This window comes from Polistes canadensis, unplaced genomic scaffold (genome assembly GCF_001313835.1).
Source record: "Polistes canadensis isolate GaletaPanama2010 unplaced genomic scaffold, ASM131383v1 scaffold_42, whole genome shotgun sequence".
NCBI lineage: Eukaryota > Metazoa > Arthropoda > Insecta > Hymenoptera > Vespidae > Polistes > Polistes canadensis.
The window spans coordinates 212,273-237,063 of NW_014569589.1; the positions used below are offsets into that span (position 1 = coordinate 212,273).

At 30.2% G+C, this 24,791-nt stretch overlaps 1 protein-coding gene across 11 annotated transcripts; it reads left to right on the forward strand.

Annotated features, from left to right (window-relative positions):
- The first annotated feature begins 290 nt into the window (after nt 1-290).
- Nucleotides 291-24,791, forward strand: LOC106784895 (kinesin-like protein unc-104). Of its 11 annotated transcripts, none has more exons than XM_014744866.1 (29): nt 6,854-7,057; nt 8,564-8,666; nt 10,816-10,999; nt 11,098-11,180; nt 11,305-11,383; nt 11,472-11,817; nt 11,902-12,157; nt 12,307-12,309; nt 12,422-12,579; nt 12,678-12,817; nt 13,422-13,460; nt 15,487-15,621; nt 16,057-16,503; nt 16,953-17,155; nt 17,274-17,391; nt 17,945-18,117; nt 18,387-18,568; nt 18,647-18,784; nt 18,873-18,991; nt 19,096-19,465; nt 19,559-19,649; nt 19,728-19,843; nt 20,014-20,554; nt 20,659-20,848; nt 21,259-21,506; nt 21,736-22,332; nt 22,424-22,560; nt 22,789-22,890; nt 22,969-24,791. In XM_014744866.1, the coding sequence occupies exons 3-29, from the start codon at nt 10,900-10,902 to the stop codon at nt 23,069-23,071; spliced, it is 5,214 nt and encodes a 1,737-aa protein (XP_014600352.1). In that variant the 5' UTR covers nt 6,854-7,057; nt 8,564-8,666; nt 10,816-10,899; the 3' UTR covers nt 23,072-24,791. The 11 variants fall into 11 exon arrangements, with proteins under 11 accessions (XP_014600354.1, XP_014600352.1, XP_014600353.1 ...); XM_014744867.1 differs by having other exon boundaries at nt 8,602-8,666; XM_014744868.1 differs by lacking the exons at nt 6,854-7,057; nt 8,564-8,666 and adding an exon at nt 291-470.

Sequence of the window (24,791 nt, forward strand, 5' to 3'; positions counted from 1 at the left end):
TATATATATATAATAAAAAATAATAATATTATAAATATAATTAAAAGTTAAAACATGAATGATATTTAAATACGTAAATATATATAAATATTATTACGAGTATCGAAAAGTAGAAAAAAGGAAATTAACACATTTGGGGTTGGATGTTGGATTTAGTTGAGGGTGTGTAGATGGCAGGGGTGGATTGTACATTGGATATTGGTAATGTGTAAGAAGTTCGTCTAAAGTAGAAAAAAAGCACTCTAACACGTGGTTTTGATAATCGATCGGGACATAAGCTAGCTGACCCGCCGAGTAGGAGACTCACTTTGCAAAGCGTGCACGTCGATGTGTCCGAAGGAACGTAACGGAACCAGAAACAGTATGGCTGGAGGATTTCAGCTGTTTCATGTCAGTGTGTGAGTGCCGATGAGTGAGAGAAGACAAGGATCGTTGCTGCTCATGCTTTTCACTGTGAATTTCTAATTAATGTAAGTATGTATATAAATCAATACCTTTTTTCTATTTGTAAATTTAAGTTCAATGTGTGTAGATTAGTTTCTATATTTCATATTTGATTTTGATCGTTCACTATTTCATCCATTTCCTATTAATCACTTTTTTTATTGATGTTGTCAATATAAATTTAAAGTCGGATTAGTATCAAATATTTTTATTGAGCTTCTTATCATTTATTGATGAAATGATAACATTTTTTGATATTAAGATGTTCTTTTTTATCGATTTTCAGAGATTATATTCTCAGATGTAATATTGTTATATATAGAATGATGGTTGTTATTTATTTTTAATACTATAATGGCGGAATACGTGAAATTTAATTAAATTTTAAAATATAATAAAAATAAAATAACAGATTTATTAAAAATTAATATTAATAATTAATAATAAAATATTAAGTAGGCTATATATGAATTTACTGTTCGTATGAAAAAATTTTTTTATTAGCAATTTCAGAAAAATGATGGCTAATTTTATAAAATAGCAGCTTCTTAATCGAAGGACGTTCAATGGCCTCGCATTTTTATTCTACAATTTAATATGATTTTAATTACGAAAAATTAAATTTTTATATTCATATGTGACCTACATTTTTGTAATATTTTCATTACAAAATTCGTTTTGAAATATCTGAAAATTATGAAATGAAATAAATTTAAAAATTCAAATCCTTAGTGGCATCAGCGCCATTTTTCAAATTGAAACTTACTTCCGGATCCAAAGAAGGTTAAAGCGGTTTGCTATCATGTTTTTTAAATCCCTAAGGTGCTTTTATATTTAATCGTCGCATCATACGTAAAAAGTATGATTGGATATGAAAAGTGAGTCAGAAGATTTGTCTATGCTCGAGTTTGAAATTAGTTTGAGTTTGATGTCGATAAAAGTTTAAATGTCATTAGTCATTACGAATTATTTTTATTTAAAAAAATAATGTGAACGTTTTAAAGAAGTTTGTGTTTGTTGATCAAGTCCTGCCAACGTAAGTTAACACTTATTGAAGAATTTGCAGGGTCTTTATAATTTTCATGAATATAAGTAAAAATTCATTGTCAATTATCTTCTTTTGTAAAATAAGAAAGAAAACAATGATGAGTCAACAGTGAAACAATTGAAAGTGAATCTTATAAAATCTTAAACAAGTGTTTTTGAACATACTATATTTGAAAGTAGATTATCTTTTGTTAATGTTTGACAAATATTTGAATTTTATTCACAATTATTTTCTATAAATGATCTATGATTCTTAACAGGTTTACCTAACCTAGAAATTGTTAGACATTTCCCAATGCCAAATCTGTGGTTAACATTATGATTAGTACAATGGTATATACATGTTAGAAGATGTTAATCCTTGATTAGCATTTTATTAACTTGTAAGAATATTTATTTAATTTATTCTACTTTAATTATATACTTTAAAAAACATTCATCACTTTCTTACTTTCAATACAATGAAGTCGATAGATATACAGTATTTAATCAATATTAAATTGTGTTAACCGATACATTGTATTAAAGTTTTCATAGACAGAAAATGAACTAAAGTATGTGCGATTTTAAATGAGTTACTTTAAAAATCATATTTTGCTTTTTCTACGGTCTTCTTAGTATGCATTGATTTCATACAAATATTTTCATATTTTTATTAAGACACTGTGTTGTCTAGGAATATCAGATTTGAGTTAATAGATTCAATTAATAGTCTATTTATGAAATTGATAAATTAACACTTACTGCATAAATAAAAGCTTAGGAATACATACTGAAATTGTTTATGACATAAAAATTCATATAATTGCACAAAACTTTATTCGATGAATTTTATGTTACTAAAATTTTCTTATCAATATTTCATAAAATTATTAACATTATTCTTGCATTACTTAAAAGTATTTAAGTCTTCAATATAAACATTATACATTATTTTGAATCAGTTAGTAAATTTGTGTTTTACAAATTTTAATTTTTTTAATTAATTGTGAGATTTAAAAAAAAATTATTAATATTATTAATAAAAAAATCAACAACTACATGTATTGTTTACTATGACATAGTTTAAAAATAAAAAGAAAACAATGTAGAAGTCTTATAGTTAAAGTAAGTGTCAGTAAATATAACATGGTGGTGTCATCTGTCGAAATTCTGACGTCACTGGTCAATGCCATGACGTCATTGGAGTCTTTACGTTAGACCATTTATCCTAATAATTCTCGAAGAAAAATTTCTGACGAACGGTTGTGACTGGTAGATTCCTAATTAAGAATATTTTCTTCAACAATTTATCTATTTCATATTAAATAAAAGGACTTTTCAAACGAGGTAATTTAATTGGTCAGACTTGTTGAACAAGACAAAACTTATCTCGGCTGTTCATCTCGTCAAGTAAAATTAAACGATAGCTCAGATATATTACGAAAATTAATCTACAAATAATAAAAATAATAATAAAAAACGTAAAGATTCTTATCAGCTGATTTTATTAAAATTGAGTTGCAATAATAATTGTATGCATTGTAGGTTAACGTGAAGGGAATAATAAAAAGAAAGAAATAAAAAAATAGAAGTTACTTCCATTTTCTAAAAAACTCTCAACATTTTACTTTTCGGTGTCACACACACACACACATTCATTAAAATATTGCTAAACATACCCTAACGCAACCTTACACATATAATATTTCTATATGTATTTGCATACCTTATGTGTTCTCGTTTTATTACCGATTTTTTATTTCGCAAAAATGTCGCACGTTAATTGAAAGGTGCAAAAGAAAAGAGTTTTTTCTTTTTTTTTTTATTCATTTTCTAAAAATCCATCATTTCGCGCGTGCTACTCATTAAAATAACGTGCCCGCTTATATATTTTTTTTTTCTTTTTTTAATTCTTTTTCTATTTTGTTCCCAACAATTTTTCCTTTTATTTATTTTTATTTTTCCCCGTTTTGTGGTTTTCTGTCTTCGATGAGAACAGGTCAACCATTTTTTTATTCATGCTTTCTTCTCGTGATCTTTCGTACTTAGGAAGAGGTTTAAGTATGAATGTTCTGCGAATGAAGTTATTGTTAGAAATACAAAGAAGATAGAAATTATGCAAGTTGAAATAATGAATAGAAATATGTTTTTACATAATTGGTATCTTAAAAAATTTATAAGAGAATTTTTGAATATTTATTTATTAAATCAAAGATTAATATTTTTTATCATTTTCTATTACAATCAGTAGTTTTATTATTTATTAGTAAGTGTTGCATAAATTAAGTAGTTAGTACATTTTGTCGGATATAAATAAATAACCATAGACATTATTTTATTTATTTGATTGGTATAATTTTGAAGAATTATATTAACAAATATTTTAATTAAAATATTGACTCTTAATTTAAAATACTGATGAATAATATTTAAAAATACTACAATGATAAGTATCACCTTAATAATTTTTTCTACACGTTAGTAACTTGTTAAGAAATTTATAGATCATTTTCTAACATTGTAATTATTACTCACAATTATTATTACATCTTTAATATGTGTGTGTGTGGTTTTTCTTAAGTAATGAAGTATGTAATAAAGCATGGCGCGTGTCTCAAGGTTGAAAATAAGTTCAAATAAAAACGATGGTGGGGTTTGCGATTCGTCACATTTAGCATACTATCGAACGTGAAATGTTGTACACAACGTTGCATCAATCCTATTCAAAAGAGTCATTCAAAATGTAGCACATCTATTGGGTATAAAAATGTCTCCCTTCATTCTTTTTTTCCTTTTTTTCTCTTTCTTTTGTATATTTTTGCTAGTTCGTTTGTTTGTATTTTAATTTTCAATAATAGTCTGATGAAAAGAGGCGACACTCTCGATTACCAAGATTTACGAGATATTGCAAATTATCGACGTTTCCAACGATTCCTACTTGGAATAGTTACAAGTGAATCGATATTCGAGTAATTGGGACTATGCTATATATGTATATATAGCTGTTGAAAGCTACTACTGATAATCGAACCATTCTCTACCGGCATAACGATCATACATACATATATACATATTAATATACATATATACATATAAACAAGCACGACAATGCTACAAGTGTTGCTATTGTTTTAATTTATTACTATTTTATCAATCGATTTTTGTATTATTCTTTTATTAATAATCATATTCCTTTCTAATCTCTAAATTAAAACATTAATTTTTTACTAATTAAATTAATTACACACTTATTTAATAAAATTCATAAAATATTCGTGTACGTGCAATAAATAATAATCATGTATTACAAAATTTATTGTCATCATTTTTACATTAGATTTTATTCTTATTAGAAAGTTTAATTTTTGATATAACGTAATGTAAAAAATTAAAAATATTAAATTACGCTCTAAAAGATTAAAATAAAATCAAAATAATTGTATAAAATTTATTTGATTGTTCTTATCGTGTCACTCGCTTATAAATCTTTGTGCTTGAAATTATCGATTGGATAGAACAATTCTAACCAACGTAAGTACGTATATACACACACACTTTGTGAAAGGATTGTAAGCAAAAAAGGAATCCTATAAAGTATCGTTATTATTATGCGTATAATAATATCTATTTCATAATACGCATTACCCATTTTATATAATACGAAGGGATATCAAACGAATCGGTAATTCGAAGCTACGATTAGAAATGTCATCTTTCCTTTCTTCCCTCGATAAATCAGAATAAAATGATACACATTATTCGTAAAGTGAATAAAATAATAATATCGTATCAGCAAATGTGTTTTCTATATTTCATCGTATATTTTTTTTTTCTCTTTATAATTATCTCATTAAAATATTGAATAGGTTTTCACGTGAAGCTTTTGTACGTTTTCGATCAATTCCATCGGATAGACAAGGATAACGAGCTATTTGATAGGAATTAAGAACTGTCTGCCTTTTCAACCTTCTCCATATATTCATTTTCACGTATTTATGCGTGTGTGTGGAGGGGGGTGGTATGTGTGCATTCATGTATGCGCGTATATGTCAAGCAAAATGTGATAGAGTAAATTCGTCAGTAAAAAAATGCGCCAACATTTCTAACACTTGAAATGTGTATATGTTTGAATATGTGTATGTGTTTATGTATGAGAAAGGGGAGAGGTGCGTTTCTCGTATCAGACACTGCGGATACGTCTCATCCTTCACTTGGACACCCTTTGTTGGGATTATCGTTGGTGAATGCAAGAAGGGGTCATCGAATGGTGTGGGAGATTAACAAAGGTTAAACGTTTCGATTATGATGGAAAATAATATTCAACTTTCCAATTAAACATGTCAAAGTATATTAATATATGTGTTTGTACATCAATTTTGTGTAAGAAACAAATATTAGTGGTTTTAATCCGTATTTTGAAAAAGAGAAACACAACAAATTGGAGAACTTTAGTTTCATCTCTTTCGTTTGTGGGGTCACGTAAATGGTAGCAGGCACTCGATCAAACGGAATATGAGAACTTTTAAAGGATTAAATAGTCAAGGGTTGACAATAAATTAATTTTTTTGTTAGATTGGTAAATACCAATAACGAAAAGGTGACTTATAGATTAGTCACATTGTAATGGATTATCTCTTATATCATTTAGAAAAAATAGGTCACGGATTTGATATTATTTTGTAGTGTTTGTCACGAAAGATTGGGAGTGTAATTAAGTTATAATAATTAATTTATTTATTATATTTCATATATATATATATTAATACAAGTATATTATGCGTATGTAAAATGGAAACAAAAATCGAGGGGCAGTTGTAAGGTTGATGTAAAATTAAGGAGAAAGAGTTTGTACTATATATTAAAATTATTTATTTCATACTACATACAATATATACTCTTATAGTATATACTTTATAAATATATAATAGAATATAGAATATATACATATAGTATAGATGGTATATATCTATAATATAGAAAGAAAAATAGAAGAACTGTTGGTAGGGATGGTGTAAAATCTAAGAGGAAGCAAAGATGATTGAGAAAGAAAAAGATAAAGATATAGAATAGGAGGGAAAAGTAAATATACGAAGGCAGCGTGTGTCACATCGGCGACAATGTGGGCAGCACGGTGGCTTATTGATTGCTCCATAGAAATTGGCCGGCGCCGCCCGTGTCGCATCGGTCGATCGTGGTTCTCTTCGCACATGTTGACGTCACCATACTATTGATTTTCCTTACAATTGAGCCACCCTATTGGCTACCCGACTCAAACTGCGCGCGCATCTTTTACTAATGGCGTCTCACTTCTCTTTCTCCTTCTCTTTCTCTTTCTCCCTTTCTTGAGTTCTATCTTTCGTTCTTTTTCTAACCTCGAACGGAAGCCGCCGCCATCTTTATTCGGAGTTCGATATACCCTTTCGGCCTTGTTTGTAGTGCCAGTCGCGGTACCACTCGTCGTGGTGGGCCCCGTTTTGGTAGGGATTCCTATTCCTTTTAGGGTAGGGACGATTCACAGATCAGGGTGCGTCCCAACGCATCGGATTTTTCTGTAAGGATCGTGTAGAGGGTAGTAAGACGACAGGTAAGCTATCCCTCTAGAGAGATAGCCATGTTTTTTTTCTCTCTCTCAGTGGGGATTTGCGAAAAAGGGTTAAAATCTTAGAGAGATTTTCTTTCTTATTATTTCTATAAAACATCTGAGACCTAATCGAATTATTTTCTTTTTTCACCTGAGAATTTCTACATTATTCTTTTCAGTCCTCTTTTTTATTTTCTTTCTTTTTAAGAAAAGAACACAAAATTAAGCACGTAAAAATACACAAAATGCATATAACCAAAATGGATGACGGTCTGATCCATTATCCACTTTGGTTATCCAATAATGAAATTCATCGATAAAAGGTAACAGGTAGTCGAACGAAACTAAATCCAACAAAATAGTAATATTTTGTTTAAAAATGTAATAATTGTAATAGCAACAGTAGTAGTAGCAACAATAGCAGCAGCATGTATTAATAAAATACAATGATAATACTTTAGATATTGAACCGAGTAGAGGAAAAAATAGAACAGTAAACTCGATTCAAATATTATCGATAATAATTTTTTCTATGTATATACGTCGGAACACGCACGACTCGTAATACAAACTATGTTTTTAAAATCAAATCGAAGATAAATGAATAGAAAGCTAAATTGATAGTTATATAGATATAGATAAATAATTAGAAATAAAAAAAAAAATAAAAAATAAATAATAAGAATTTGGAGATAGAGTTAGAGGGGGAGAATGTCTTAGGCTTATTCGTTATAATCGTATAGAAGAACGTATATGAAAAGGGCTTAATTTTTTCGGATTTGCTCGAAAAAATGGCGTAGGCGCAGTCGTTCGCCTTCCACATACTCTTTCCCCCTCTCTCTCCCTCTTTCTCTCTCTTTTGCACATACGTCGATCGACGCAGGCGCCTGCAGTGCACTTGACTCTCGGCGACCGACATTACCAAAACGTAGGAGCATTGCTAGCTGTTCTCGGCATCGGGGTGGATCTGCGAGAACAAGAGAGACGGCTGCGTGCCGTGCGTAAAAAAAGAAATATACACACACACACACACACACACACTTACACATATTTCACATATACACACAAGTTACACGTACATGCAGATACGCACATAAAAAAAAATATAAATATTAAAAAAAAAGAAAAAAGAAGGAAAAAGTTATAATTAATAATATGCGAATCGAAAGATCGTTACTATATCATTATTATTAATATAATAATAATAATAATAATAATAATAATGTTCTCGTCTCGCAGTATTTATCTCGATCGTCGATCGTCGGCTAGTGCACCGAGATAGTGATCTCGAGTATTATTTTTTTTTTTCATTCTATATCTATATATATATATATATTTTTTTTTTCCTCTCTTTTCCTCTCTCTCTTTCTCTCTCTCTCTTCCTTTCTCCTTTTATCTCCATTTCTCGACCACTCGGTTTTAATCGCGGTTGCGTCGATGCCGTACGACGTCGACGGGCGACGTCGTCTTCGTGCGCTCTTCATGCGCGCGTCCCTCAATGTTCATCAGTGATTATTTTATCAACCTTACTTATTATACACCACAAGGAGAGAGAATACGAGTAAGAAAACAACAGTCACTGACAAAGGGGTGGAATTTAAATTCGATCGAGGTAAGCTAAGACTTGTATAGTTTATTTGGATACTCAAGCCCCCTTTGGTTTCTTATTTCAATACATGCATGTAGATATGTCTAACTCTTTCTATTTCGTTCCATCCATCTATCTACCTATCTGTCTATCTATCTATATATCTATCTCTCTCTTTGTCTTTTCAAACTCCCTTGAAACTCGAACCAACCAACCCGGTTCTCTATCGATCACGGTACGATGCCTTTCTCATTTATCCCACTCCTTACTTTCTCTCTCTCTCTCTCTCTTTCTCTCTCTTTTTCTCTCTATCTTTCGTTTCGTTGCTTCTCGAACGTCCTTCGGAAAGATTCGATCCCTTTCGGTGTTTAGAACTTCTCAGTTTTCTTCGAATCGTTGCCTTTCGTTGGTCTCGACCTGACCTCGTCTCTCTCTCTCTCTCTCTATCTCTCTCTATCTATCTATCTATCTTTCTCTTTCTCTCTTCGTGTTCACATTCTTCGATTCTTATTTTTATTATATGCTTTATTAATTAATTATCGTGATTTATACTACAATGATGCTTACAATTGGAGTTTTTAGTATTACATAAGTTTTTATCTTTTGAATTTTCGTTGAAAATGGTTATTATAATGGATTATAGTGCGAAATATGAGTGTACATTCGATTTTATAAATGGCTGACTGTTTCACCCGTCTCGTTCTACTTGTACGGCCATTCGTCGAGTTGCATCACGTAAGGAGAAGAACTCCGTTTAAATACGGACTAGTGTCACTCCAAGTAGTAGAACTCAACGTTTTCCATCATTGAGTGAGATCTTTGTCATTGCTTGTGTATTTAATTTTTCTTATTAAATATACGTATGAATGAAATGTTTATGAAAGTGTGTTAAATGTTGTAGTGAGATGTATAAAATTGTTGAAACATTGTTAAAAAATATTATTCTTCTAAAAAGTTCGAAACATATTTTTAAATCGAAGTAAAATTTCTTAGTTCGAATTTTCTAATCAAGTTCGAAGGAATTAGAATTATTGACCGAATAGCGTTCTAGATTCCTCGAATAAGAAACGACGAGTAGAATCTCTTCCATTTCTAATGGCAGACTTTATTGATTTATCGTTTATACCATTTTCGGAAAATTGCCTCACGTTCGTCTTACTGTATTTTTATTCGATTTTAAATAAAATTTCTGTCTTCGTGTGTGTGTGTGTGTGTCTGTCTGTCTGTGTTTGAATTTTGATTTTGTTAGTTGAATATTTCGAGAGATTGTTCGAGTATTAAAGTTGTTTGTTAATTAATAATATACGATAGGTCGATGTTATTTCGTTATATTTACGAGCAACTACGTAGTATACACATACGTTCAAATAAATGTACATATATATATATAACTAAGATAGATAGAGAGAGAGAGAAAGAGAGTGAGAGAGTAAAAAGCTCTATGTTAGAAATTGTTCGTGCGCCAGGATAGTAGTGTGGAAGAGCGCATGTGTACATAATCGAGCACTCTGAGTCATTCCATAATTAACGCTTACGAAAATTTGCATTTTCTTTCCTGCTGATTTATTTTCCATCGTAGTACAAAATAATTCAGTCCAATCCAATAAGATCCTTTCGACATGACTATCGCAGCGTTAAATTATTTATTTGACTTTATTTTGGATTATTAAATGTGGATTTCTAAATTATTCCGTTCGATTGACACATGCTTTTTCTCAGATTTATTTATCATGAGAGAAAACCAAAAAGGAAAGAAATAAAATCTATATAGTTTGTGAAATTATTTTCAAATCTTTTCGTTTTTCATTTGATTACATTTAGAAATGATCTCGTAGGATTGAAATTATTTTTGTAATTTATTTATACAGGAGAAAGAACAAATCAAATGAGATCGTTCGTTAATTTGTCGTAACCGAAAAACGTAAAATTATTTTTAAGTTCTATTTAACATATTTATTTCCCCATAAGAAAAAAAAAAATAATCTTTCGTTAATATTCCGAGACAACAAAAGTGAAATTGTAAAATTTATTTTGTAATTATTGTTTTTATTCGAGAAAATAATTTATGTTTGAAATTTCAAAATGGAAGTCGATGAAAATTTATAGACATTTTAAATTTACTTCAAAATATCGTTTTTCTAATATATTTTTCTATATTTGTTTTATATCGTAGAGAGACCTGACCAAAGGCACATTATAATAACGAGACTATAATAATTGTAAGGAACGTTAAAAGAGTAAAAAGAAAAAAGCAAAGATGTCGTCGGTGAAAGTAGCGGTGAGGGTTCGACCCTTTAACAATCGTGAAATATCACGCGAAGCACAATGCATCATTGAAATGTCAGGCAATACTACTTGTAAGTAATATACGTCGTAATATATATAAATATAATTACAAACTAATAAGAATGGTATAAAAGAAAAGAATAATTTGTGAAACGTTTTCAATCAATAGCAATAGTAAATCCGAAAGTACCAGCAGGCAGTAAGGATGCAATAAAAAGCTTCAATTATGATTATTCGTACTTTTCCATGGACGTGAGTATCCTCACAAATATAACATTTAAAAATTATATGTTTTTTAAATTAAATTAAAATAAAAACAAAAAAAGAGAGAGAGAGAGGAAGAGATAAAAATGAAAATAAATTTCATATATTACAGCCATGCGAGTCTAATTATTCATCGCAAATTATGGTTTACAAAGACATAGGCGAGGAAATGTTAGAACATGCATTTGAAGGTAACAAATGAAACCCAAAAATAATTTGAACAATTTAGCTGTTACAACAATAATAAGGACGATAATTTTGAATGAATTATTATTATAGGCTACAATGTTTGTATATTTGCTTACGGGCAGACCGGTGCTGGAAAATCTTATACGATGATGGGTAAACAGGAAGACGGTCAAGAAGGAATAATACCTCAAATTTGCAAAGATTTGTTCCGTAAAATAAGTCGAAATTCATCCGAACAATTGAAATATTCGGTTGAGGTGAGTTACATGGAGATTTATTGCGAGAGAGTTAGGGATTTGTTAAATCCAAAGAACAAAGGAAATTTACGTGTACGTGAACATCCTCTTCTTGGACCTTACGTTGAGGATCTTTCCAAATTAGCTGTGATGTCTTATCAAGATATTCATGATCTCATAGACGAAGGAAACAAAGCTAGGTTTGTACAATTAATTAAACAAATACATAAAATGATTCATTTGTTACACGTGTCTTTGTTAATTATGTTTGTAATTTTGTATAGAACGGTTGCAGCAACAAACATGAACGAAACATCCAGCAGATCACACGCAGTATTTACAATCTTCTTTACACAACAAAGACAAGATTCAACGACTGGATTAGCAACAGAGAAAGTTAGTAAAATATCTCTGGTCGATTTAGCAGGTTCTGAAAGAGCCGACTCGACTGGTGCTAAAGGTACAAGGCTCAAGGAAGGTGCAAATATTAACAAGAGTCTTACCACACTTGGAAAAGTTATTAGCGCTTTGGCTGAAATCGTTAGTATATTTTTTTGTTATTCCGTAATACATCTTAACTTTGACATTAACTTTAGAATTGCATTATTATTATTTGAATACTTTTAACTTCAATGAATATTTTTATCACTTGCTGCCATTAATTTGTATGCCATTTAATGGACAATTAGGCGGTAAGTTTTATCGTATATATTTGTAGAGTCAATAATTTGTTTAAATGCAATATTTTATTGTATTAAAAATTCATGACATTTTCAAATATATTTTGGTAAAATAAATCTTCAGGCTACCAAGAAAAAAAAGAAGGCCGATTTCATCCCCTACAGAGATTCAGTACTAACGTGGTTATTACGTGAAAATCTTGGTGGTAATTCGAAGACTGCTATGATAGCAGCAATTAGTCCAGCTGACATTAATTATGATGAAACTTTATCAACCCTAAGGTAATTATATCTTTTTTTTTCTTCTTATTTATTTATTTAACGACCGAAAACACAACCAAATTATAATTAATCTAAATTTTCATTGGTATTTTTTATAGATATGCGGATCGTGCGAAACAAATCGTTTGTAAAGCTGTCGTTAACGAGGACGCGAACGCCAAACTCATTCGAGAACTCAAAGAAGAAATACAAAAACTACGTGAACTTCTCAAACAAGAAGGAATCGACGTTCAAGAAGGTGAGTTACAAAGATTCTTTAACAATGTCGCTTGTTTTTCAACTATGCAACATTTCTAATGGAAAGTGACCTTTTTTTAAAAAAGAAAACAGTGACTATTTCAGAACAATCATTTCCATATATAAACCTATAAATAGTTATAATAGTATATTAGTATAACGAAAAGCAGTATAGTACAATTTTTAATAAAAATATATATCGAGTGTGTCATAATAAATTAAATATATTTTAACAATGTATTTTTTAATATTTGAATGAAATAGAACAATGTAGTTCGTTGTATATAAAAGTCATTAACACTCTTCATCACGTATATTATAAAATATATTCTAGATCTTAATTATAATCTAATATCCATAAAAAAGAAAATATTAATATATACATTTGTACTTAGATTCAGAAATATTGTATCTGCGTTGCTGCTAATTTATAAACACAGAATAGAAAAGGAAAAGATATATTTTTATCAAAAAGAAAAAAATTAAATAAAGAAGAAGAATATAACTATTTTTTTAACGAAATTAATCTAATAATGTATATGGTGCACCGTAGGTAAGCTATTTATATAGTATTTTTTTCTTTGTCCCTTTTATGCATAACGTAGGGCCAGATGGCAAAGTCACTTATGAAAAGAAAGAGCCTAGTAAGTAACAATTAACAAAAAAAGAAATTTAATCAAAAAAAAAAAAAAATAAGCTAAACAAAATAAAAAAAAAAAGACTTGTATATTAAATGTCAATGAATGACAAGTAAACACGGCAATTTTAAGCAGCGTCCAAGCCAGGCAATTGTACCATTGTGCCTTTTATTCAATATACGCTTCTATTATCACGGCCAATTGCATAATATTCATAACACTTTCATATCTGCAGATCTATTTTATAAATTTTTTTTTGTACAATTGTTTATACATAATTTCTACATATATATTTTCTATTTTGATTTTTTTTTTTTTAAATCTATTTACTTGTTTAGCCATTCCGCCCTTTTGAAAATGTGTCCAATATGTCTGCCCTATTAAAAAAAAAAAAAAAAAAAACAATATAATAATAATAAAGATGACGATATATCAACGTCTGCTAAAATGTTGAAGAAAATTATTTAGAAATCAGTGTGCACATGTTAGAAATTTTGATGACAAGTTACAGATCGTTATATTTAAATTTATTGTTAAAAATATAATAGTGTTTTCAAATGATATATATTATTAGATTGCAAAATAATATGATTAAAAGTTTTTAGATTGTTGAATTTAAGATTTGAAGCGTATCGAATGCGCGATGAAGAAAATAACGAATCGCATTTTTTTATAATAAATGATATTTTGAGTGATTAATATAAATTATTAAAAAAAATAAAAGCTGCTATATATATATCGCCTACCATGCTGCATGAATGTGCAAAAAATCCTCTAGTAAGATAATGACAAGGATAAATGCATGGTAGAATCAGGCTGGATTATGGCTGCATTTATTATATCCAAATATTGTTGTATTATTATTATTATTACTATTATTATTCATATATTGCATGAATATATTTTGTTTATATATATTCTATTTAATAATTTACAACGATCAATTGTGTATAATCAAATTTATATTATTGAAAAACAAAAAAAAAACACAAAAATTGGACAAAATTCTTTATTTCTGAATTTATAAATAATACAGTAATAATTAAAAAAAATATAAAATGTGTTGATTTATGCGATTCGTTGTTCTTGAAGTAGTAGCATGTATATACGCTTAAATAAAGCTTATCTGTTAGGTGTATATATATATATATATTATACTTGACACATATATTTATTCTTCAATAATAATTCATTTTTCAGATGTCATTCATTTTAGAAATTTGTCGATATGTTAGTTTCTTCTTCCCCATAAAAGAAAATGATATTAAAGAAAAAAGTATTACGTGTACAGGATGACCCAGTTTTGTTCCGTAAAATATTATGGAAAAAAACTGAGACACCCCGTGCGTATAAAAAGCTTATTGTTAGATAAAAAAAAATTGTTTCTATGTGTCTCAACGTGATTATACAATAGTGTCTGACGTCATAATTATTAGTCATGCTTTTCTCATCACCACCCTGCTAAAATTTCGCCTCGTTCCCTCGAATATATATATATTACGTTCAGAAAATAATTAAATATTTTTAAAAATTTTATTTACAATCTGGAACAACTATCTTATTCTTATTACAAAAAATTAAAATCTTCCTAAAATACATTATAAATTAGGATGAATTATTTGAACGATTATTATTTCGATGAATAATATATAAATAAAAATTATTATTCGTCGTAAATGAGATAATTACAAAAAAAAAAAAAAAGAAATAAAAAATAAAAGGGAGCAGACGAAAGCGTCAATAATATCTCTTTGCTTATGCTATTGCCTTAAGTTATGGCTTTGTGTGTGTTTTTTTCAAAAAAAATATGTGACGTCGCTCCACGAGCACGATATTTATAACAAATAAAAAAATTGATAAAGATCATAATAATAATAATAATAATAATAACAATAACAATAAAAGAAAAGAAAAGAAATATTGACAAATAATTTCTTTTTATAAAAAAAAAAAAAAAAAAAAAAAAGAAGAAGAAAAGAAATATTCGACCGTATATTAAACATTGTATTTTGTCTTTTCTTATAATCTGCAGGGGATGAAATCATTCGAACGAATAAACGCGAGGATGATTACAAAGAATCTCGTTCGAGAATTCCCTCTCACACAACTTCGACTATTGCTGAAGAAGCGGTCGATCAGTTACAAGCATCAGAGAAATTAATAGCCGGTAAATGAAAATATCACGTGACATTTTATATACATATATATATAAATATCTCCTTTCATCCTTACTTTTCATCCATAAAAAAAAGTAATGAACTCTTTTTTCTTCTCATCGTTTTAATTAAACTCTTTTTATATATGTATTTTTATATACTAGAGCTTCTCGAAGCGTGACTGGTGTCTCCGTACGGGGTCGCAGAAATTTTAACTAATTTAACAAATTTCTGCGCGACTTTGATAATATAATAGTAATCTTATATTATTACCGTGAATTTTCGATAGTGAAATAGATGATATCATAGAGGATCGTGAAAATATTTGCTGGAGTAAACGGTACTCGTCAAATAGAAAAGTTTGAGAAGCCCTGATATATATATAATAATTATTATTATTTATACATTATTTTTTGATATAAAATAATATTAAATAATATGTGTAGAATTAAACGAAACGTGGGAAGAAAAATTGAAGAGAACCGAATCGATTCGACTCCAACGCGAAGCTGTGTTCGCTGAAATGGGTGTAGCAGTTAAAGAAGATGGTGTAACAGTTGGTGTATTTTCACCAAAGAAAACCCCACACTTGGTTAATCTAAACGAGGATCCCTTGATGTCCGAGTGTCTTATTTATTATATCAAAGATGGTTTTACGCGTATTGGAAGTGCCGAAGCTAATATACCACAAGATATACAACTTTGTGGTCCACATATATTGAGCGAGCATTGCGTATTTGAAAATCACGAAAGTGTTATCACTCTGATGCCTAAGAAAGATGCTTTGATTTATGTTAATGGTCGTGAAATAACCGAACCGATCGTACTCAAAACTGGATCGCGCGTTATTCTTGGCAAAAATCATGTATTTAGGTTCAATCATCCTGATCAAGGTATTTTATATTGTCTTCGTTATTTCGTTTTAATTTCTTTTCTATCCTATTTACGATTGGGTTAATTTATGCAAGAATTTGTTGACTCATAATGATACTAAATTTATTAAACATAGTAAGGATTTAAAAATTTTATGATCTCTCATTTGGAACTAAATTATCAATTAATTCATAGAATAATCTAGACATAATTTTGATAGAAAATTTTCAAATTACTTTGAAATTATATTACATGAGCCATTGAAAAACATTAAATAATAACTTGTAATTATTTGAGAGTAAAGTTCTATGCTACTCAGAATTTATACTATTCGTTATTAAATAACTTATTAAGAAACATTGTAAGACAACCACAACAACAAGAAATGTTATATGCATAATTTGACCCAATTAACAAATTTTGGGAGAATGTTATTTTATTTTTTCATTTATTTTCCTTAAATAAATAGTACGTGAACGAAGAGAAAAAAATTCACCCGCCGAGACCCCCGGCAACGGTGAGACCGTTGACTGGAATTTCGCACAAATTGAATTATTAGAAAAACAAGGTATCGATCTCAAATTGGAAATGGAAAAGAGATTGATGGTACTCGAGGAACAATTTCGTAAAGAGAAAGAAGAGGCCGATCAATTCTTCGAGGAACAACGTAAGGTAAGATAAATGCATGTCATTTTTTCATTTTTACCCCAGTTCATTATTTTCTTACCTTGCATTAACATGGTGGTAAAACTGAAGTCCTTTATTTTATTTTCCTTTTTCTTGACAATAGAGTTACGAAGCACGAATAGATGCCTTGCAGAAGCAGGTAGAAGAACAAAGTATGACTATGTCAATGTATAGCAGTTACACGCCAGAGGACTTCAATAATACTGAAGAAGATATATTTGGTATGTATGATAATGAAATAGCTGTGAAATCGCTTAGTATAATAATATTAACACAGTTTCTGTTGAATTAATGTTCGTTAATCTTTCGTATAAGTTGCATGGGTCATATATGACCCACGTATGAAAAGTACAAATTTCAAATGATTTGAACGGAAAGTACAATATTTTGCGGCACCAAATGTATTAATAAACTAATCGATTTCACATTGTCTCATCAATAGTTTTAATACGTATTTTAATGAATTACTTACTTTACGCAAACATAAGTTAATCGTTTCACCATTTGGCACGTTTTATCACACTCTCGTTAGAATTCGTTGAATTAGTATGTTTTTATATATTCAAAAATTCATGATCATTTCTTCCTTCATTATTTTCGAATCATTTGTTATATTTATTTTGAATTTTGATTTATACGCAAAGATTACTTCATTTGTTATATGATGCACTAGTATTACCCGATCATCTGATTATCGTAGAGCGTAGTTGACGAAGACATTGGTACATGCTTGGCTTTTCTGACTGTTTTGCCTTGTGATGGCTTGCATTTCAGTCAACCCCTTGTTTGACGCAGAGAGCAACTGGACCGAGAGAGATTTCCAATTAGCCGCGTGGGCCTTCCGCAAGTGGAAGTATCATCAGTTTACCAGTCTTCGAGATGATCTATGGGGCAATGCGATATTCCTCAAGGAAGCCAATGCAATATCGGTTGAACTTAAGAAGAAGGTAAGGATCGTCTAGGAACAAGTATTTTATATCCTTAAACTTCTCAACCCTTCTAAAAATATAGTTAACTCGTCTAATGTTATATCAAACCACGTAAAGCAAAATAGTACAATCAGGTGAATGAAATTTGTGCTGTTTGAAGGTTGTATTATATGAAAACTGTGTTGTATGTTATCGCAATTTTTGTCACATATTATAAAATAGTTTAATTTATAATTTTATATTTTCCTTATCACACTGTAATTATTTTCATGTTATTTGGATTACAGGTTCAGTTCCAGTTTACGTTATTGACGGATACACTATACTCGCCACTACCTGCTGATCTTTTACCCATTGCAATCGATGATGAAGATGAAGAAGAAAGACCATTCCCTCGCACAATCGTTGCCGTTGAAGTTCAGGATACAAAAAATGGTGCTACACATTATTGGACCTTGGAAAAATTAAGGTAAGAGAAAACAGTTTGATATTAACAAAAAAAACATGTACATTTAATATTTAATTGGTGAAATGAATGTTTATCTAGGCAAAGGTTAGAAGCTATGCGTGAAATGTATCACAATGACGCTGAACTTTCACCTACGTCACCAGATTTTAATATCGAAACTATCACGGGTGGTGATCCGTTTTATGATCGGTTCCCATGGTTCCGTATGGTTGGAAGGTGAATAATTTAATTTTTAATATTAAATTTATTTAATTGTGTGATTATATATATATAAGATATTGATATATTTAATTTAAATTTATAGATCATTCGTATATCTTAGCAATTTGATGTATCCTGTACCACTTATTCATAAAGTTGCTATAGTTAACGAAAAAGGTGATGTCAAAGGTTACTTAAGAGTAGCCGTGCAAGGTGTTGTTGGTAAATATTAAAAAATAATATAACAATCATTTAACATATATTTTGAATAAATTTAATTATGAATAACATAATTATTATTATTATTTAAAAAATTTTTTTTTTAGGAGAAGAAAATAGCGAATACTCCAGCGGCGTTAGACAATCCGCACGTATCTCATTCGAAGATGATTTATTCGGTGGACACAAACATAACAAACGCAACACACTTTTGGCTCAAACATTAGAAAAGAATCGTCAAATACTCATGAACGATGATCGCGTTATAGGTCATAACGAATTACACAAGGATTTGAAAGATGAAGATGATATTGGTGATGCAGATAGTGGAAGAGGTGATAGTTCTGTTTCCAGTGATATGAAGGAAGAAGATTTACCAGATCATTTGCAACTTGGTGCTGAGTTCACATTTCGAGTTACGGTGTTACAAGCGATGGGTATCTCAACCGAATATGCTGATATTTTCTGTCAATTCAAGTACGTAAATAATAATATATTATCAACATGATTAATTTTAAATTGTTAATCTAAAAAATGTTTAAATAAAAATTCGATTGATAATTTTTATAGTTTCTTACACCGACATGACGAAGCATTTTCAACGGAACCGGTAAAGAATACCAACAAAGGATGCCCACCTGGATTTTATCATGTACAAAATGTAAATACAACAACGGACAATTTTATTTAATAAAATTCGAACGATTACCTACTAATATCGTTCTAATATTCTATGTAGATTACTGTCACTGTTACGAAATCTTTCTTGGAGTATCTTAAATCACAGCCGATTGTATTTGAGATCTTCGGACATTATCAACAACATCCGTTACACAAGGATGCTAAACTGGAATAGTCAGTAAACGATTTATATAAAATAATAATATTAATATTAACTAATGGAATGGGTGTCTGGAAGATTTGTAACATAGGCAAGAACAAAATTGAAGGTTCTTCTTCCGGATACTTATTCAATTATTTTCTAATACAGGATGACTAAACCGTGTTTTGTATTTACCTAGTAGCGTACGACAACCACCGAAAAGGATGTTACCACCATCAATACCAATAAGTCAACCAGTACGTTCACCAAAGTTTGGTAGCGTCTTACCATCCCCGAGTACGTCGCACGTTCATGCAAAATACGACGTACTCGTGTGGTTTGAGATTTGTGAGTTAGCACCAAACGGCGAATACGTTTCATCCGTTGTGGATCATAGCGATGATTTACCTTGCCGTGGATTATTCCTCCTACATCAAGGAATTCAACGTCGTATTCGTATTACCATAGTACACGAGCCTGCTTCCGAATTACGATGGAAAGATGTAAGAGAATTAGTAGTAGGTCGTATTAGAAATACCCCAGAACCGGAAGAGGAAGACAACGATTCGTCTGTACTTTCACTGGGATTATTCCCAGGTGAATATTTAGAAGTTAAAGGTGACGACAGGTGTATGTTCAGATTCGAAGCGGCCTGGGACAGTTCTTTGCACAATTCGGCCTTGCTTAACAGGGTCACGTCTTATGGTGAACAAATCTTCATGACCATCTCCGCATACCTTGAGGTTTGTTTTGTTTCTGTTAAGAAAAAAAAAAAACAAAAAGAAAAGGATTAATTATTTTCCTAGGATAAAAAATATAGTTGAATCTTTTTATTTGATTATTATAGTTGGAGAATTGTGGTAGACCAGCGATCATTACAAAAGATTTAAGCATGATTATTTATGGCAGAGATGCCAGGATCGGGCCAAGATCATTAAAACATCTGTTCAGTGGAAGTTATCGTAACCAAGAGGCTAATCGACTTAGCGGCGTCTATGAATTGGTGCTGCGACGTTCATCGGAAGCAGGTAGCCCAGGTTTGTCCTGTGTATCCCTTAGTGTAGCGGCTTGCTACTATTTATCCTAAGTTACAGCGTATTAAAACGTTTGCACTGGTCGTATTATCATTATGAAAAACAAAAGCTCATAGAAGATGAAAAAGATATAATTATGTGAACATTTCCTGTATGATGATAATGTTGATTATTTATCCTTGGTGCTCTTACTATATATATTTGGCATTTGTAATAGTACTTACAACGATCTCAATCACCTTGCTTCTTCTTCTATCAGGCGTACATCAGCTTCGCCAAATTATTCGAACGCGAAGCTTCGTGCAGACATTTCAGTAAACATATTTCAAATTGTTTTATTTTAATAATTATATATTAATAACTTGTTATTTTCCTGTTGAAAATTGTTTATTTTTTTTTATTCATTACCTTAGGCGTACAAAGGCGACAACGTCGCGTGTTAGACACGAGTTCAACTTACGTCAGAGGTGAAGAAAATCTTCACGGTTGGAGACCACGAGGTGATAGTCTGATCTTCGATCATCAATGGGAACTTGAAAAATTAACCAGATTGGAGGAGGTTGAGAGGGTCAGACATACTCTACTTTTAAGAGAGAAACTTGGTATTGATAAAATGCCTATGTGTAATAAACCGTTACATGATTTCACAAAAAGCGAGAAAGTGAGTTAAATTCTTTTATCTTTTTGAACCATAATAAAAATTAAAAGTATATCCCATATTCTTAATATTGAAATAATAATTAAAATTAAATCTACTTTATACTAAATTTTAATAAAAAATATAAAAAATGTCGGTGCAACGTGGCTGCTTTAATTTTTTTACATTTCATGCTGAAAAATATAAAGGGATTATGGAAATTTTTTATTATCATATGTATATTGTTTTACAGGAGGTTTGTAACATGGTTGCAAAAGCTACGAACGAGTCACACGCCAGCCCGATCAAACTCAAACGTTCTACGAGCAAAGACGTTTACGAACCTTGGGAGATGACTGATAGGGAAAGAGAATTGGCAACTAAATATATTAAACTTATTCAAGGTAGAATTCCAAGCAAAGAACCGATTTTATTATCTGATGTTTCCCCAGGAGAAGATACGATAGGAGACATGTCAGCATCTATGCTATCATCAGTGTTGTCTTCATCCTCCCAAGAGTTAGTCTTCAAAATTGTTATTTTATTTTATCATTATTTTTATAAATTAAACGTTTACATTGAACACTTTATTTATATTTTCTATTTTTACAGATTAAGTTCACCCGAAAGAGCCAAATTGCAAGAATTGCAAGAAAGCATATTAACTAGCGAGACGATTGGTCAATCTTGTACAGCACCAGCGCCAATGGGATCCTCTTCACCTTCGAAAGAAAATTTAGTGTTGTATGTACCGGAAGTTGAGGAAATTCGCATCAGTCCTGTTATTGCTAGGAAAGGGTATTTAAATGTATTAGAACACAAGACTAACGGATGGAAGAAACGTTGGGTTGTAAGTAGTATAAATAAATTAAAAATAATATTATCAATTTACAAGAGAAGGTTCAAACGATGTTTGATTTGCTTTTTTCATTGATATTTAGGCAGTACGTCGACCGTACGTTTTGATTTTCCGAGAAGAAAAAGATCCTGTAGAAAGAGCTTTGATTAATTTAGCAACCGCTCAAGTAGAATACTCAGAGGATCAGTTAGCTATGGTTAAAGTACCAAACACGTTCAGGTAAATAAACTATTTATTACTTTTCATTGCGACTATTGTTGCATGTAATAAATAAAATATATTTCATTCGTTTTATGGCGCATATTGTAATTTCTTACAATTACTTATTTGTCTGTATCATGTCTTGTTTGATTTTATTCAAATACACAATGACTAAATTTAATAAATTAATAATAATATTTATTATAGTACTATTATTATAATTATTATTATTATAATTTTTTTTAGCGTTGTAACAAAACACCGTGGATACCTTCTTCAGACATTAGGTGACAAAGAAGTGTATGATTGGTTGTACGCTATAAATCCGTTATTAGCTGGTCAGATAAGGTATGAAATGTAAAAAATCTAAAAAATATATTTTAGTTAATGATAATATTTTCTTGTTGTCGAAATCACTTGTTTTAGATCAAAATTGGCACGCAAAGGCCCGGTTACTAGATCTTTAAACAACGTATCGCCAACTGGTGTAACTTCGGCGTCGGAACAACAATCGAATCAAACCAAGTGAGTGATCGATGCCTTGCTGGAGGTAACCGGCGCCGTTGCAAGAGCCTCCAAGAGAATATTCCGTTGGCCAAAAGCGACATTTTCGGGCCAGGACTTCTATAGTTTTCGATTTTCAGTAGTCATCGAGTGATCATCACGATTAAAGATATGTCAGCAGACGAGAATTTATTCGCTAACCGAATATGATGATGATGATGATTATGATATCTCTTGATATCTCGGCATCTCGTTTTAAGGATACATACGTTATTTTATCATATTAAAGAAATACACGTACACACATATGAACACACACATACATAAAACATACACTTACACAAAGAAAGAAAGAAAGAAAGATAAGATCAAGTAAACACGAGATAGGCGCTAATATACCGACAAGAAAAAACAAATTCAAATAAACACACGAAATAAAGAAACAAGAAATAATAATAATAATAATAATAATAATATTAATAATAATAATAATAATAATAATAATAATAATTAAAAGAAAACTAAGCCCTGCTTACTTCGCCTACGTGCAGGATAAGAAAAGCGAAATAAATAAGTACATAAGTAAATATTAAAATACATATTTACATTTCTTCTACGATCTAGAAATATGCTATATAAAAAGAAAAGAACAAACAAACAAACTCATTGTACCTTAGCATTTGTAGCCGGGAGAGAAAACACAATTTCGCGTTTTCGAGTTTCTCGGTACGTTTCGACGATCTTGCGAAATGTCATCGACGAGACAACGAGAAGTTCGCAGGGAATTTCATAATCTTCTATATGTAAATTTGTGTAATTTATATCCTATCCTTTATTTTATTTATTTATTATCTCTATTTCCATCTTGGATGGAAGAAAAAAAGGAAACTTAGATTCATACTCTCTTAAGAACGCGCATTTAGAATTTTTCGCTAGGTATTGGGTGGTGTATATGTTTATGCCTAATATTGTGAAACATCGAGAAACGAAAGGAAGGAGAAGCAAAAGAGAAAGAAGAAAAATAATGGTTGAAAGGGGAACGAGGAGAGAATGAATTAAAAAATTATTTGTTAAAAATAATTTATTTATTTAACAGTTACAGTTATATACATACACACATACATAAATACACAAATATAACATACCAAAGAAGAACCACATCGATGCGTATGTAAACAAATGATTGAATTACTATTAAAGTATGTATATGTATATCGTTACGAAATGTGTCCTTTATTTGTTATATAGGACAGTATATCGTTACGAAATGTGTCCTTTATTTGTTATATAGGACATATGAAGAAAAAAAAATTGAGATATTGAAAAAAAAAGAAAGATTCGATTTAGACCGGAAAGGATAATAATTATTTTCTCCATTATGTAAAATATAATATCGACGTGTGCCGCGTGCGAGATAATAATTACGCTCACGCGTTATACGCAGCTTTTCATCCTTGTCAGACATTTCTATGTGCTCTGTAGTTTCTCCATTTAAAAACGAAACAAAACAAAAATGAAAAAAAAAAAAAATAAAAATAAATGCCTCGTCTCGGATGATGCAAGTGTATAAAAAAAGGCATGACAATGTCGAGGAATGAGAAAAAAAAATAAAGAAAAAATGAAACAAAATAAGAAGGTAAAGAAAGGGAGGAGTAAGAAAGAAAAATGGAAGAAAACAAAATGGAGATTAAAAGAGAGGCGTGTCGAATGACGTTTAACGTTTAAAAACAAATAAAATAGCAAAA

Excerpts from the sequence above, each read along its gene's own strand:
- LOC106784895 (XM_014744868.1), top strand. The coding sequence starts at position 10,900 with ATGTCGTCGGTGAAAGTAGCGGTGAGGGTTCGACCCTTTAACAATCGT. Across the intron at positions 18,118-18,386 it reads CGGTTGAACTTAAGAAGAAG|GTTCAGTTCCAGTTTACGTT; the intron begins GTAAGGATCGTC and ends TTTGGATTACAG. Across the intron at positions 20,555-20,658 it reads CCATCTCCGCATACCTTGAG|TTGGAGAATTGTGGTAGACC; the intron begins GTTTGTTTTGTT and ends TGATTATTATAG.